The 16532-nt window shown below is 49.3% G+C and overlaps 1 protein-coding gene and 1 pseudogene across 5 annotated transcripts; one reads left to right on the forward strand and one right to left on the reverse strand.

Annotated features, from left to right (window-relative positions):
* Window positions 1–9068: 9068 nt before the first annotated feature.
* Window positions 9069–16393, reverse strand: LOC125512614 (uncharacterized). Of its 5 annotated transcripts, none has more exons than XM_087528404.1 (4): window positions 15075–16392; window positions 13524–13651; window positions 12970–13037; window positions 9069–9434 (listed from the first exon to the last, which is right to left on the reverse strand). In XM_087528404.1, exon 1 carries the CDS (start codon window positions 16304–16306, stop codon window positions 15146–15148), a length of 1161 nt encoding a protein of 386 aa, XP_087384530.1. In that variant the 5' UTR covers window positions 16307–16392; the 3' UTR covers window positions 9069–9434; window positions 12970–13037; window positions 13524–13651; window positions 15075–15145. The 5 variants fall into 5 exon arrangements, with proteins under 5 accessions (XP_087384530.1, XP_087384529.1, XP_048533674.1 ...); XM_087528403.1 differs by having other exon boundaries at window positions 9069–9437; XM_048677717.2 differs by having other exon boundaries at window positions 9069–9437; window positions 12970–13651; window positions 15166–16393.
* LOC125512615 (mugineic-acid 3-dioxygenase pseudogene) lies at window positions 10007–12467 on the forward strand (annotated as a pseudogene).
* Window positions 16394–16532: the final 139 nt, after the last annotated feature.

A 16532-nucleotide genomic window follows, 5' to 3' on the forward strand; every position in this document is an offset into this window, starting at 1 on the left:
ATGTGTGCAACTCTGTAGAGAGATCGTAGTTTCGGCCTTAGTTCGTGAGTGCCTCCCGAAGGGCTGTCCGTGTGACCGTCCGAGTTACGAAGGTCCTCCCGAAGGGCTGTCTGAGTGACCGTTCGAGTTTCGAAGGTCCTCCCGAAGGGCTGTCCGCGACACCGTCCGGGGGGCTGTTCAACCGCCTCCCGGAGGGCTGTCTGAGGAGCAGATGAGGGTATACATCCTCGCGGTTGGGAGGTTGTAAATCCTAGCTGCGGGGATCTGCACCGCCGATCGTCATCGACTCTACTTCCCGCTGTGCTACGAGTCAGTAACGAAAAAGATCAAACCATGTATGCAGTCTCTATAGTGGTCCTGGGCTGGTGCGTAGGTTGGATTTTTTTTTTGTTTTGCTGCATTACCCTACAGTGGCATCATGAGCCGTGCTATGCGTAGATGCAGGTTGCGATCTAGAATACATAGAGATGTATGGGTATTGCATAATATAATTAGGTAGTAGATGAGATCTATTGCTGAAAATTATTTATGCGGGTGACAGATGAAATCTGTTACCCAACGTTCTTGTTGCTTCCCTAGAATTTGCGTTTGCTCAATCTTGAGACAGCATGGTGGAATTTGACAAAGTTCTGGCAATCCGTGTTCCTAATTGATCATGGAAGTGCTATCAGTTCTTTGGGTTCTGTCGTAGTCAAAAGAAAGATGAAATTCGCAGATGAAAGGGCATTGCAGATATGATCTGCACGGGGGTCATGCGTATGACGAACTTTAGTATGGGGCTCGAGATTTTATTATCTCATGTTTCATACACCCCGAGATGTTACTCTAGCAATTTGAATAATCATACTTGATGATAAAACGTTGGTAGCTGCGGTTTAAGTTAAAACCTTAGAAGCCACGAAAAATAAAATTTTGCATAAACCGATTAGAGGCATCTGACTTGGTTTTGCAGGATATGCATGTGATGTGGTATAGCAATGCTCATATTCAATTTGATTATGTATGAGATGACTATATGATGTAATTAACATGACCTGCGTGTCATGATTCAGCATGATGGCTGGAGCCATATGATTGTCACTTTAATGACCTGCGTGTCAAACTTAAGTAATGCACTTATTTTGTTAGCTATAGAGATAGCAATATTATCTGGTGCATCAACAGGGTGGTGGCAATCTTCGTGAAGGTGAACACCGATGCGAATGCCGAAGACGAAGAAATGAAATACTTCTCCGTCAGAAAGGGCTATACCATATCATGCTATTGTGAATTGCCTGAGATGTTTATCCCTTATGATGCACCCTTCTTGATTGCGCGGTAGTCGCTTTTTATTAGGGTGATCTCTCACTTAAAATATCAAAGTAGTTAGTGTTCACCCAAGTGTAGCACTGTCTGAAATTCGTATCTTTTCGGGGTGCGCCATGTACACATGAGCACGAACGAATCGAGAGGAATGAGGTGGGTGAGGTCAGACCTCGCAGCAAGATCACTTGGCAGCCCTCCACTCTCATCCCTTGCTCTCATACATATGCCATGCATTATCTGGCTTCTTCTCTCCCTCCCACGGAAAGAGTTTCGTAGAGCCGTAAGGCTGTCTGGGTTCCGGCAGGAACTAGTTCTGGACGGCGAAGCCCTGCCGGATAGATGACACCGTATGTGTGCAACTCTGTAGAGAGATCGTAGTTTCGGTCTTAGTTCGTGAGTGCCTCCCGAAGGGCTGTCCGTGTGACCGTCCGAGTTTCGAAGGTCCTCCCGAAGGGCTGTCCGAGTGCCGTTCGAGTTTCGAAGGTCCTCCCGAAGGGCTGTCCGTGACACCGTCCGGGGGGCTGTTCGACCGCCTCCCGGAGGGCTGTCAGAGGAGCAGATGAGGGTATACATCCTCGCGGTTGGGAGGTTGTAAATCCTAGCTGCGGGGATCTGCACCACCGATCATCATCGACTCTACTTCCCTCTGCGCTACGAGTCGGTAACGAAAAAGATCAAACCATGTATGCAGTCTCCATAGTGGTCCTGGGCTGGTGCATAGGTCGGAAATTTTTTGTTTTCTGTCGCGTTCCCCTACAAGAGTTAGGGGTGTGTGGATGACCAATACATGCGGGGGCTCTATGTGGCGCTGATATAACTTATTTATACTAAACTTTTTTAGTTTATGCCTATTATATAAGCACAATATTTAACAAGTTCTTTCCCTTGATAATTGGGAAATTTACACTGGCAGAGTGCTGCAAAATATTAAATTATGCCTTTTTGTATTATAATTAAATCTTCAACACTTACAAACTTGCTTCCGCCAATTAGAAAGTAAAAGTATATTTGGCCAAAAGTTATGTTATTTTTAAATTTAGTTTCATACATTACTCCTTACAAAACCATTAGCTCAATTGAACCCGCTTGACCCTAGGGAACCTAGGGAAACAAATTATACAGTAATGCAGACATGATTATAATATAACATTGTGTTTGTCTATGTAGTGTTTTTACATACCCTTGTAGAGAGTTGTAGAGTGTACATATCTAAATAATATCTTATATGAGTTTCAAGAATTATTATTGTGGACCTTGCATGTACAAAAAAAAACAAATACCTCCTCACCTGCCCCCCCCCCCCCCCCCCCCGCACCACCCACGACATAAAAATCCTCCTCACTATTGTGTCCCTCCCTGCCACGGTACCTCACCCCTACTGTCGTTGTGACCCTTCCTCCCCTGCAGTTGGGCACCTCCCCAGGGTCACAGCTGTCTTGCTCCCCTCCCACGCCATTGTGACACACCCTGTCCATGGAGTACCTCTCGGTTGGCTGCATGAGACATTCACCTCGACCACGCTACCGTCTCCCCTCACCGGCCGCCTCCATGCTCTGTTAGTACCACATGGATCCTTCCCTATTGCCGCACCTCCTTCTGCATCGACAAATGCCCCCTCCCTCGCTATCGTGGACCCTATACATGCCTTGGGACCCCTTCCTCGTCATCACACTCCTCCAATGTCATAGGTCGCCATTACTAGTGAACCTGTGATCCACTATATAAACCACACGGATAGAAGTTCACTATAATAGATGTCATTCGTTAGCCCATATGTGAAACGTACAAACCAATAATTCAAAATGTGAGAAATGAAAAACAGCAGGTTGTTATCTTGTAATATAGTAGTTTGGTATTTTTTTTTTAAGAAGTCGCTAACAAAAAAATGCAGCGGTTCCCTCTGCAAAACACCACATCCGTCCGCTTTGTAGGAACACATGGGAAGTTCACTATGTATTAACATTCCGTGAAACCTAACAGTCTGCCACTTGAACAACGAAAGTCTCAATGTGCAAACTAGAACAATTTATCATATAAAGAAGAAGTTCACTATTCGCGGCAGCGTTTCACTACCTGAAAACTGAAGTCCACTATTTGTAAATTTTGATAGTTCATGGCTCCCACGCATAAAACAAATAATAACAAAAAATCACTCTAAAAAACTACAACAATTCAAAATTTCCAAAAGTAAAACTATATTCTGCGGTAGTACACTTGATGAACACAGAAAAAAAGAAGTTCACACTCTGGTGCAGTTGTTCACTACATAAAAACCTGCTACTGCAATTCACGACGCGTTTGGTTGGGCGGAAAAGTCGCGGCTTCCCAAACCAGCGCTTTCTGAAACGGCATCCAGCGTTTGGTACGCATACTACGTATTAGGTACCCGTATCTTCCGATACATCGATTCACAAAACCGAAAATGGCCGGAGCGAAGGTGATTCGGAAAACGGGGTCGGATGCTCGAACCAAACTAAACGTGTATTCGGTAAAAAACCATTGGAAACTAGGGCTTCCCGATACCAGAACGAATCCGTTACCTGAGTGCGAACCAAACACGTCGTCATTGTCTCTACTATCCTGCACGCAGTGGCGGAGGACAGAAAAAAATTAAGGTGGGGGCGTGGGGCGACGGCGTGCTACAATCAACAACGGCAGATGTTGAGTCCGGTCAGATGACATGCTATAACCTGCAAGACGGATGCTGCAACCGGTAGAAAGATACAGTGCAAACGCTGGGACAAAATGTTGCGAGGACCATTGGATGATGCTAAATCCAACGCAAATCTCCATGCAAAGATCTAACAGCTATGTAGTCGACTGAGTTTTAGCAAGCCCGATCAAGAAATATGTATATAGCATACAACCTACAAAACATCATGTGATGTAAAGCCCCAAGTACTACTACTCATCTTTTTTCTTTCCGTTCATCTTTAGTTGTGACTTTGATGGCCTCCATCCACCTCAATTAGGCTTCAGTTCAGAATGCCACTCAATGAGACCCTTGAGCAGCGCCACGGCAGCCTCCTTGTCCAGATTCTTGTTAGTGTGACGGCACGCGAATGACTGCACGCAGTTCGGGCACCCGTCAGAGTTACCGCCGCCGCACGCCAACACGAGCTCCAGGGCGGCCGCAAGGAGGTCCCCGAAGAGCGTCCTCGCCTGCGCCGCCAGCCCGATGCCGCCGGGGTGCTTGTCATACAGCAAGATCCTGTCGGGGACGACGACGCGGTCGTCATCGCGCTTGCGCGTCTCATGGGGATCCACGCACTCCGTGCCGAGATCGCCGGAGCCGCACATCATGTGCAGCGGCAGTATGCTGAGGATGGCGTGCGCGGCACCATGTAGCCCGCCCCGGAACCACAGCTTGCTCTGCTCCATCGACGCCCGGACCGTCTGGGGGATCGTCGCCCAGACGGCCTGGGTGTCGAAGGAGTAGGAGGGAAGGTGGAGAGGGATGACGTCGGACACCTGGTCCGTCGTTTTGAATATCCGGCGGTACCCGACCCACCGCGTGGTCACCGTGCACTCGTCGGCACGGACGCCGCCGCTAGCATCGGCCGGGGCGGCGACGTCGATGTCGGTGTAGTCCTCGGTCTTGGTGTGGTAGCAGAGCTCCGACATGCTGATGCTGCAGTAGGCCGTCCTGGACGAGAGGTCGAGCCGGTCCACCAGGTAGCTCACGCCCTGGTGCATGTACACCGCGCCCTCGTGCACCTGGAAGAAGGCCTTGCTCTGCTCGATCTCCTCCAGCACCCGCTTGCTCGCCGTCTCCGTCACCGTGAACTTTTCGTGCTCGATCGCGCGGATGCTCACCGACTGCGACGGCCGCCTGACGGGGCCGGCGTACTTCCACGTGTCACCACTACTGGTTGGGTTGCTGGTGAGAATTCCTTTGTCTTTCAAGAATGTGATGGCGTCGTTCATGGTGGCGCCGAAGTAGGGCTCATCGCGGTCGGGCCGGAGCTGGTTCTCGACGGCGGCGCACGCGAGGTGCTGCCGAAGGACCTTCTGGTTCTGCGCGTCTACGTGGCACCGCTCGATCGGCTTGCCGAAGAACTTGTCGGGGTAGTTCATGAAGTACTGGTCCACGGCGCCGTCAAAGGCGACGTAGACGGCGATGGAGTCCTTGGATCGCCGGCCCGACCTGCCGGCCTGCTGCCAGAGGCTGGCAATGCTGCCTGGGAAGCCGAGGTGGAGCGTGGCGTCGACGTGGCCGACGTCGATGCCCAGCTCCAGCGCGTTCGTCGCCGCCACGCCGCGGAGCCGCCCGCTGAACAGGTCCGCCTCGATCTCCCGCCGGTCGCTCGCCATGTAGCCGCCACGGTACACGCACACGGAGCTCGCCAGCTCCGGCGCCGCCGGTACAGCCTCTTCGAGTATCTCGCGCGCCGCCGCCAGCACCTGCTCGCACAGCTTCCTCGTCTTGCAGAAGGCGATGCACCGCAGCCCGTGCTGCACCATCTCAGCCAGCAGCCGGGACACCTCCGTCACCGGCGACTTCGACGCCGACGAGGAGTTCCAGAGGACGAAGTGCTTGACGCCGCGCGGGCTGGCGTCCTGGTCCACCAGCTCCACCTCGTCCACCCCGGCGAGCTCCATGACGTGCTCGCCCGGGTTGGCCAGCGTGGCGGTGCAGAACACGAAGGCGGTGCGGCGGCCGTAGACGTCGGCGCAGAGGCGCCGGAGGCGCCGCAGCACGAGCGCGGCGTGGCAGCCGAACGCGCCGCGGTACGTGTGCGCCTCGTCGACGACGACGTGGGCGAGGCCGGAGAGGATGCGCCGGAACTGGCCGTGGCAGGGGAGGATGGATGCGTGCAGCATGTCCGGATTGGTGATGAGCACCCTCGCTTGCTGCCTGATCCTCGCGCGGTCCTGCACCGGCGTGTCGCCGTCGTATATCTCCACGCCGAAGTCGCCGGCGCCGGCGAGGAGGAGCGCGGCCTTCATCTGCAGCAGCGCCTTGAGCTGGTCCTGCGCCAGGGCCTTGGTCGGGAACACGTAGAGCGCGCAGGCCACCGGCGAGGACACGACGGACTCCAGCACGGGGACGTTGTAGCAGAGCGACTTGCCGCTGGACGTGGAGGTGGACACCACGACGTGCTTGCCGGCGACGGCGGCGCGCACGGCCTGCGCCTGGTGCGCGTACAGCCTCGTCACGCCGGTGCTCCGGAGGCAGCTCCTCATTGCGTCGGTGAGGTGGTGCAGTAGGCCGTCGTCGGCGAAGGAGGCCTCGCTGCCGGGCATGCGCTCGACGTGCGCGATCTGGCCGTGCTTCCCGAGCCCTCGCCGGAGGTGCTCCACCATCTGCGCCGGGTCCAGCGGCTCCGTGCCGCCGCAATGGTTGCTGCACGAGGAAGAGGACGGCCTCGCCACCTTAATCGGCGCGTACACGTCATCGTCGCCGCCGCCACTCCATGAACCTGGAAGCTTCCTCCTTGTGCCGGCCGCCGCCCACGGCGACGGCGAGGGAGAGAAAGCGTGGCGGCCGAACGGAGCGGGCGTGGTGAGCTTGGCGGTGAAGGGGATGAGGGAGACGAAATCTCCGGCGTAGATGGGGAGGTTGCCGACCTTGGCCTGCGGGAGGAGCTTGGCGCCCTTGAGGAAGAGGTGGAACGTGGGGGCGCCGGCCGGGGGAGGGAAGTTGGAGGCCCGGAGGGCGGCCTTGAGGTCGTCGACGGAGCAGGCGGCGGCCAGGCGTACGGTCGTGGTGAGGCCGTCAATGGAACGCACGGGGATCGCCTTAGTATCCTGCTGCTGCCGCTGCGCCATTGCCGCCGCCGACGAGGTGTGATGATCGGCAGATCGCGGTACTGTATTTGTGCCGAGGAAGTTTCCGAGTCGACCGGGATTCGGCGCGAGATTTTGCGGGCCGACTTGACAGCAACGGGCCAGCGTAGGCCCAGTTTTGCACCGACAAAACCACCCGCTGGCTGGGCTCAATCAGGTGTTTTTACTATAGTTCCCCTAAAAAAAGGTGTTTTACTATAGTCCCCTAAAAAAAAGGTGTTTTACTATATCCAAAGAAGGACTCTGTGGGGGAAATCCTCTTTTGAAATATATGTCGTGTTATAAAAAAACTTTTTCTCCAAACAAAAATCTTTTGAAATACACTCCATTACTTTATATAAGGTGGATAATTAAGTTTTTTGATAAAAGAAAAATATCTCTCCCCTGATTGCATATATCTCTCTTTGTGAAAAATAAAGTATCTCTATCCCGATTGTGTGTGTCTCTTGCTTTCCTAGCTAAATGATTTACTTTTACTTAATCAACGAATTAGCCTAGGGTAATTTCATCCTAAATTTTTATAAGTATTATGTGCCTTGGTCACAATGCCAAAAAAAAACACAAAACCGCACTGAAAAACAGGTCACCTAACGATTGAAGTGGCACCCATGTTAGAGGGCACTCACGTGATATCTACTCCAAATTTTAGTAAAAAGAATTGGGTCATTTTTTTCAAAAATCGTGAAAAAAAATCCTACATGCAAAGATAGGGCACTCGTAGGGGTGTCGAGCTCCGACAACGAGGGGTCTATCGTGGACCTCACCTTGATCGGCTACACTGAGGCCACATGCCCCGACGAGGAAGAGTAGGGTATGGGAGATGGTGGTGCCTGGTGTGTCATGTGTGGGACAATCCATGTCCCATGTCCTACTTTACCTCACTGGCAAATGGACCTTCACTTTGCGGGTCTAAGGCTGGTTGTAATGGACCTTCACTCATGCATATGATACTAGTGTATGATACTACATCTCTAATGCATAGTATCATATATTAATATCATGTAGTGCTCTATTTATTGCCATGCATGACACAAAGTAGCATAACATTTATTATGATACGGTATCATGATATGATACTGCATCCACTTTTTCTTCATTTAATGTTATGACACCTCATCAAAATTATCTAGTTGGCATGTATGATACTAGCTATGATACTACCATTACGACCAGCCTAATGGCCACCGGACAGACGCGGACGGAACAATGACTTCAAGGCGAATGAGCACCAGCCAAGATTTATACTAGGTTTACATTGTATGTAATTGTGTGGATTTGATGGTTCAATAATGAGGCATCCGGTTGTGGCAGAGGAGATTTGAGGATTGACCGGTTAGACATTTAGAGTCCCAGATTTGCTAAGTCCGGTTGGAGATGCTCTGCTAAAACCTATGTAGACATGGCGTCTGTTTCTGAAAAGGGGTCAGGAGACACAAAATTATAAATGTACCTGCTAAAATTGCTGCGAGTTTGCATGCAAATTCTAAATGTGCACGAAGGGTGTTCTATAATTTATTCTCCAAGATATCATTGTCAAGTTTTTATTCTATACTGGAATAAACAGAAAAATGTGCAGTCAGCTCAGTTGTCAAAATGGATGAGAGGTTTAAATCGGATGGGAAATGTTGATGATGTGGATGATTTCCGCATTCTTCGCTACCCTTATGCAAAAGAGGTCTGGCACTCCATCTCTACAAATCAACTTGTGGCAAGTCACGCGGAGAAAGTCTTTCACACCTTCGAAAGGATGATGCCATTCAGGTCCGCACCCCTTCGGCCTACATTGCCTGGGACTTGTGAAATGAGAGAAACAGGCATGTATTCCATGAAAGCCTCTCACTCTTTCGATCTCGGACAAACTTACTTCTCCGGAAGAGAGATATTCAAAAAGAACCCGATTTCCAGTCCTGTCTTAAGAACCCGACTCCAAAGAAAGAGAAAAAAGAACGGCGGACTAAAAGAGAACAACAAAAGAGAGATCACTTTCGACGATTGAACATCACTTTTATATCCAGATTGAAACTGGACTTGAACCTTCATATCCAGATTTCACTCCACTTTCACTTTCGTATCAGGAACGTCAGACTTGCACTTTCAATAGAGAATTATTCACTTTCCGGAATTGGCTCATATTCACGTAGGCCAAGAAAGACGAATAAGACCTTGAACTCCCTATTTCACGTATAATCGAGAGAGATGAACTTTGCCTCGTCAAGGAGGCGTGGGAGTAGCACTCTTGCCATGTACTGCTGAGCTGACACGTTTCAGTCTCAGGCCCCTTTTTCTGCTTCTTCTTTCTTCATTTCCTTAAGGCACCTTCCTTTGTACAGTTTTTCCCCCTTCTATAATGAAATGGTCAAAAAGAATAAACAGAAAAGGCGTCAAAGGGATTAGTACCAGAAGTAATTTCCCATGCAAGTACAAATTACTGTATTAATGAATTCAAATCTAGTCATTAAAGTAAGGCACATCCAGTAGAAGTGTCATGAACATGCAAATTTTGCTAGCCATGAGGACATCTTCGTAGAAGTATGTGTACCTTACAACGAAAAAAATAGCACGCTATTTCGCCGTTATAGCACGGTTATAGCATATTCGGAAGGGAGACGTTACGTTTTAACAAAATCAGCCGCTACGGCGCTAATCGCGTAATTAGCCGCTACACACGCTATAACGTTGTAGCGTTACACGTTTTAACATGCAGACCATGCAAAACTTAAACAACTACTCCCTCCGTTCCGAATTACTTGTCGCAAGTATGAATGTATCTAGATGTATTTTAGTTCTAGATACATCCATTTCTGTGACGAGTAATTCGAAACGGAGGGAGTACAACCCAGCAGGCCCAGCAGGCCAAAACCAACCCACGACCACTACCTTTCTCACTCTTTTTATCTTGAAACTGTTTGAGACTTACAATTTTTATGTCCTAGATTTGGCCCTTATGCATATATTGTTTGCTCCTAGGAAAAATTTAGTTGCTTAAATACTTTATTTCTAGATATATTTGAAATGCAATTAGGCGCGGGCTTTCAAGAATCGGTGTGGGCTTTTAAGAATCAATCAACCGAATACCAACGAAATTAGGCGCGCTACAAATACCAACGAGAACATATGTACAAATAAATAGCGAGGCCCTTCAAGAATACAGCGCGCTACAAATACCAACAAATGCAATTAGGCGCTACAAAATACAATTAGGGGTGGGCTTTCAAGAATCAATCATCAAGACATAAACAAATCGGTAGGCACCAGCTCCTAATACAAGTATACGACATGTGGCCCGGCCCTATGCATCAAGCGAATACATGAATTGGCTTCCTGGGACACCAAACCTGAACAACACTTGATGTTTCCAGCAAAGGCTTGCTAATAAGTATGGAGACATGCTTGGAGGTTGGAAAAATAAAACTATATAATCATGCAGAGTTTACATAGTCGAACGGGCTTCATTGGTATTTTCTCAAGTATTAACGTGAGGTCTCGTATAGAGCTCTTAAGTCTCCTAGAAATATCGTGTGCACAATACTGGAAAAAGTTTAAAAACTAAAATTCAAACCACAGTTTGCGAAACAAAAATAAGAAATCCAATGTACTGAATTTACAGCCTAATGTAGGTTAGCCACTATTTGTCCAGTGATTTGCCGTTTTTCTCTTTACAGCAATGTTTAAAGTTCTGAGTTAAATTTTACAGATTTTTTTTCAGAATTTTTATCAACTTCTAGACGATTGCACGGATGTCCAGGTAGTGGTTGCACATTCACGCTAGCTATGATCCAACAACCGACAGTGGGCTAAATTTCGTGTTTTGACCCTTTTCTGAAACCTATTCGAGATTTGACCCTAGTTTGAAAAAAAATCAAGATCTGACCCTTTTGCTACCGCCAGGGACTTTGAAGGTAGGGTATAACAGCCTACCGACATGCATGCCCTACCGCCAAAAACCTCCTAAGTATTGATCACAGTGCGTGCTCGTGCCTACCGCCAAGCACATTGGCGGTAGGGTTGTGCAGGCTACCGTCAGCCCGGTTGGCGGTAGCGATGTTTCCTACCGCCAAAGTCGACATAGACTCTGGCGGTAGCAAAAGGGTCAGATCTCGAAAAAAAATTCAAACTAGGGTCAAATCTCAAATAGGTTTCAGAAAAGGGTCAGAACACGAATGCCCCAACAGTGATCCCCACCACTCGGAGGCACAGAGCATCTTGTCAATTAACTACACTTGCGACATATACTCACATGTCCTTTGCTAATCAGCACGCATCTTAATTAGCTGGCCTCTCCACTCCACTGGTTACTGACGCTCCTTTGATCGATCAGCCATGGAGCTGCTGTCCAATGCCCTGGCGCACCGCTCCGTGCCGGACAGGTACGTCTTCCCGCCTGACAAGGGCCCCGTCCTGCTCGCCCACGACCACAGCCCAGATGTCGCCTTCCCGGTCATCGACCTACACTACACGGCGGCGACATCTCCGTCTCCGACGGTCGCCGTCACCAGGTCGCCGCCGAGATCATCCGGGCCGGCAAGGAGTTTGGCTTCTTCCAGGTGGTGAACCACGGCGTGGAGGAGGGTGTGGTGCGGGGGTTCCGGGAGGCGGCGGCGGGGTTCTTCGCAATGCCGGCGGAGGACAAGCTCCCCTACTGCTCCTACGACATGAGCAAGCGCTTCCGGCTCGCCACCAGCACCTTCTACGACAGTGGCGAGACCCGGTACTGGCACGACTACATCAAGTTCCGCGGCTACCCGGCCTCCAACCAGAACGCGCGCCATTGGCCGTCCAAGCTGGTGAACTTCACGCCAAGCCTCGTCGAGTACTCTGCGGCGGTGCACGAGCTGGCCCAGACCATCCTCTGTCTGATCGCCGAGGGGCTGGGCCTCGACGGCACCTTCTTCACCGGCAACCTCAGCCGCGGCGACACGCACATGAGCATCAACTACTACCCACCCTGCCCAGACCCAACCCTCACGATGGGCCTGCTCGCGCACTGCGACCGCCACCTCCTCACCGTGCTTTCCCAGGCTGACGTCGCTGGGCTCCAGGCAAGGCACGGTGAGAGGTGGCTCCTCGTCCACCCCATCCCCGGCGCATTCGTCATCAACTTCGGGCACCAGATGCAGATCGTCACCAACAGGGTGCTGGCCAGCGTGGAGCACCGCGCCGTCACCAACTCCGCTGCAGTGAGGATGTCGGTGGCCACGCACGTGCACCCCACAGACGGGTGCCGCATCAGACCGGCGTCAGAGATGGTGGACGAGGCGATGAATCCGGCCAGGTACAGGGAATTTGCTTTCAGAGAATTCATGGAGGCATATGACGCGGCCGACGCCAGCAGGGAGGAAGTGCTCCAGTCCTTCATGATCAACCATGACTAGCTTGATGATGAGTGACAAACTGCACGATATCTGCTGCTGCCATGCAGAGAGCACGAAATAAACAGAGAAGGGGAATAAAATTTTGGTTATTGTTGTGTGTAGGTTCTGTTTATTTGTGTTCGGATCAGTTTATGGATCTTAGAACCTCCTGAGTTTCTTTCTGTTGTTTGGGTCATCGGTTTATGGATCCTAGAACCTCCTGAGTTTGGAACTTTGTACCCCTAAATGCACCGTCTCCTTAATAAATTCAAAAGAGACTACATCCTGTAAAGCAGTGAATGTTGATACTAATTTAATTTACCATCCCACAGTACAAAGTAATCAACTGATATTACCAGTAATTCCATCCAGGTGCCAAAGTAAACCACATTTTAGATTTTTATAATCAACCGAAAATACATCAGCTACAACAAAAACAGTTATGCGTGCATAGTATATAAATTTGATTTTGTGTTTCGAAGAAGAGTATCCATTGCAATGTAAACCTGGAAACACAACTCACCTCAAGTGCAGCATACATCAGGACACCTACTTCTTCAGTCAAGTGCAGTAAAAGACCGTTTGTAGAACCTGTTTACTCAGAGTTGAACATTAGAGACAAATATTATGCTCTACTATGGTTGTACAGGATCACTATGAACCTCCCTACCATTTGAGTAAGCTGAACCTTGGCTTCAAATACTGACATCACCAATTAAAATTCAGATAAAAAGTAAGGTCCTAGAACTCAACAAATTATGCATATTTAAGTGGAGGAAACTCCAAGCTTGTGTCCAGGGTTATCTATCTCCACGTTTAGATAAGTAAGATCATGCAAATAGCAAAACTCTGCTCTTCAAAGATACTGGACTCCAACCTTTCAGTACATTGGTAAAGCAGTCATCATATCATACATATGCCTTCTAAATCTTCCATGCTTCTAAATGAAGATTAAAATAGAATGATGCACACAGCATCGACACAATAATAATTATAAAAGAGAAAACTTCATGAAGGTTTTTCTGAAGTGCATGGATTAGCCAGTTCAGCTGTTAGGATGTTACATGGTTCACAAACCTATCGTCATGTATCCCATCTCCGTCTTTTGTACTGTCACCATCACCTACGCAGCGACGTTACTATGGCAGCAAGTAAAACAGTACTTTACTTCTGACAGTTATGTGCCTAGCTGTACCCCAATTAACCTGTATGGAAAACCAAAAGAAAAAAATGAGGGGCAAATTAAGCAACACCAGAGAACTTCGTTACCAAATCACAAACAGCGGCAATCTGACAACCAAAGCACAAGATCGCAGTAAAAATGAGCACTAACAACGAATCTGTAAACAAGATGGTGAGCAGAAAACAGAACCACATAAAACAGAGGCAAAATATAACCATGACAATATCAATCTCCACATGACATGGTTTCGTAGTTTGCAAACTATCCCTCCGTTCCATAATAAGAATCGTGGTTTTAGATCAAACTAGCCCTGCTGTTACCATTTGCAGTTTATACACAAAAGAAGTAATTGCTGCAGTTGTCTCTTCATTTTCAGATCAAAGTAGCAATGACTTCATGCGATTTAACAAGGAAATGTTTGATCCATTGATCTCCAGAAAATGATATATATTGGCAATGAACAGTGGAGGGGGTAGTTACCCTTCTTGCATCATTAGACACGATCGAAACACATAATTACATCACTAAACACATCGATTTGCCACTTTTATGCTATAATGAACAGCAGGTCTAAGGTGTCAATGCCAAAACTGTTTTTGTGAGGGCATATGCCACATCAATTTCCCCACAGCAAGCGGCCGCATAGTCTTCAGTAAGGTGTCAATGCCAAAACTGTTCTATTATATCCTGGAGGGCCGGCTCATATGACACATCAATTTGCTAAATTTATGTTATAGCCTGGAGGGCCGGCTAATATACCACATCAATTTGCCACTTTTATTTTATAATGAACAGCAGGTGTAAGGTGTCAATGCCATCACTAAACACATCATATGATCTAAGGAATGGCAACATCAACATATCAGGGTTCAGGAATATAATTATCAGTTTCATAGAAGTTAGCATTTACCAACGACCAAACTGGCATGTAACAGGCTTACAGGCATACTACAGAAAATAACCAACATCTAGTTTGGCAAAGAACACCAAAACAGGAAGTACCAGCTTAGTACAGAGTGAAAACTCTGTTGCACCATACACAAGTAACCAATTTTCTTAGCCCCTTTTTGGTTCAAGTAACACAGGACTATGATGGAACCTAAAAGCCAATCAAATGAAATGGAACATGCATGATAGAGAAATTTTGGCATGAAAGCAGATCATAGTGATACATTTATTTAGGTGGAAAACAACACAGTAGTATTCTTGGTTTTTCTGGTTATCATGATCTTACACAGAAGTCAGAGACGTAAATATATCCATGGACTTATCATTTTCAGGGATCTTCTATAAGGAATGACAACATCAACATATCCAGGTTCAAGAATAAAATTATCAGTTTGACAGGAGTTAGCATTCAGCAATGACCAAACTGGCATGTAACAGGCATACTACAGAAAATAACCAACATCTAGTTTGGCAAAGAACACCAAAACAGGAACTACCAGCTCACTACGGAGAGTGCAAATTTGTTGCGCCATACACAAGCAACCAATTTCCTTAGCCCTTTTTTGGTTCAAGTAAATCTGAAATTACTTGGCATTTCCCCTCTGCAAGCTGCCACATAGTCTTCAGCGAGGTGTGGTGCAGATTCCTTGTAAGGGCATATGCACTTCTTGATGAAATACTTCTCAGGCCTAGTGACTGCAGTATAGAAGCTCCAGTCGCGATCGAGCAATCTGTTTTCCTTGAGAAACTTTAGAACATAGCACCGGGGCTTGATCCGGCCCTCCAGGCTATAATAGAGGAATACCGGCCGATGAGCAATGTACCCCGGTTGCAAGCCCACCTCAGAGACAAGGAACTCGAACCTGCGCTGCAGGATGTCCTTTGACCTATTCAGCAACATTGGAGCCATAGACAAAGCAACGACCACCTCAGCATCCGACCAACCGAACGTCTTCTTCAGGTAGTCCACTTTGTTGGCGATCTTCTCCTCGCTGAGGAATGCGACAGCCTGTATCGCAACCTTGAACATCCCCGAGCCACGGGGCACGCCCAGACCTTCGGCGCGCGCCACCATTGCCTGGACGCGTTCCAGTTTGTTGCCGAGCAACCTCGGCTCAGAGATACACAGCTTGGTAATGTCGCAATCAGCTAGCCCGCATTCCCGCAGGAACATGACATTGGGCTTGACCACCTTGTCGAGGTCCGATGAGAGAAGGTAGCATGCGCGCTGGGACGCCCGGAGGAAGCTGTGGAAGGAGCCGAAGAGGGGCAGGTAGTACTCCAGCTTGGGGACTATGGATCTGCGGCGGAAGCGGCTGTGGACAAGCGAGACGAGGCGGGCGATCTCAGGGCGCGACAGGCCGAGGCCGGCGAGGCCGTCGACGACGGGGGCCAATGTTCTCTCCACGCCGGCGCAGAGGAAGAGCGGGTCTTTGGCGACGACGGCGGCGGCATCGGCGCCGGAGAGGCCGAGGCCGGCGAGGAAGGCGAGGACAGCGTCGGGCTTGGCGGGGGAGTTGAGGTGGGAGAGCTTCTTGGAGGCCTTGAGGGCTTGGGGCCGGGTGAGGCCGCAGGCGTCGACGAGGTAGTCCTCAACGGCGAATCCTTGGGTCGGGGAAATGGGGGCAGCGGCTGCCGCCGCAGAGAGGAGCCGGTGGAGTGGGGAGATGGCAGAGGTGGAGGAGGAGGAGAGGATATGGGACACGATGCGGTGCCGGAGATGGAGCATGGCGCAGGCGGCGGCGGCGGCGGCGGCGAGGAAGATATTTCCGATGGGAATTGCAAGGTTGCGACGGAAAGTGCGCGTCTATGGCGTAGGTCAATAGTGAGTGTGTGTGGGCTGGGCCGATGTTTCCTACGATGCAATTGTGGTCTCTCGTGGGCCTTACAACTTCGGGAGTTTTTTTTTTTTTTGCGTCCCCTCTCTCTCAATTTTGATCTCTCGTGTCGCTGCC

Source organism: Triticum urartu, chromosome 6A, assembly GCF_056163025.1.
Source record: "Triticum urartu cultivar PI428250 chromosome 6A, HENAU_Tu73, whole genome shotgun sequence".
Lineage (NCBI taxonomy): Eukaryota > Viridiplantae > Streptophyta > Magnoliopsida > Poales > Poaceae > Triticum > Triticum urartu.

What these genes read in the sequence shown, in the direction of transcription:
- LOC125512614 (XM_087528404.1), bottom strand. Translation starts at nt 16,306, where the DNA reads ATGCTCCATCTCCGGCACCGCATCGTGTCCCATATCCTCTCCTCCTCC.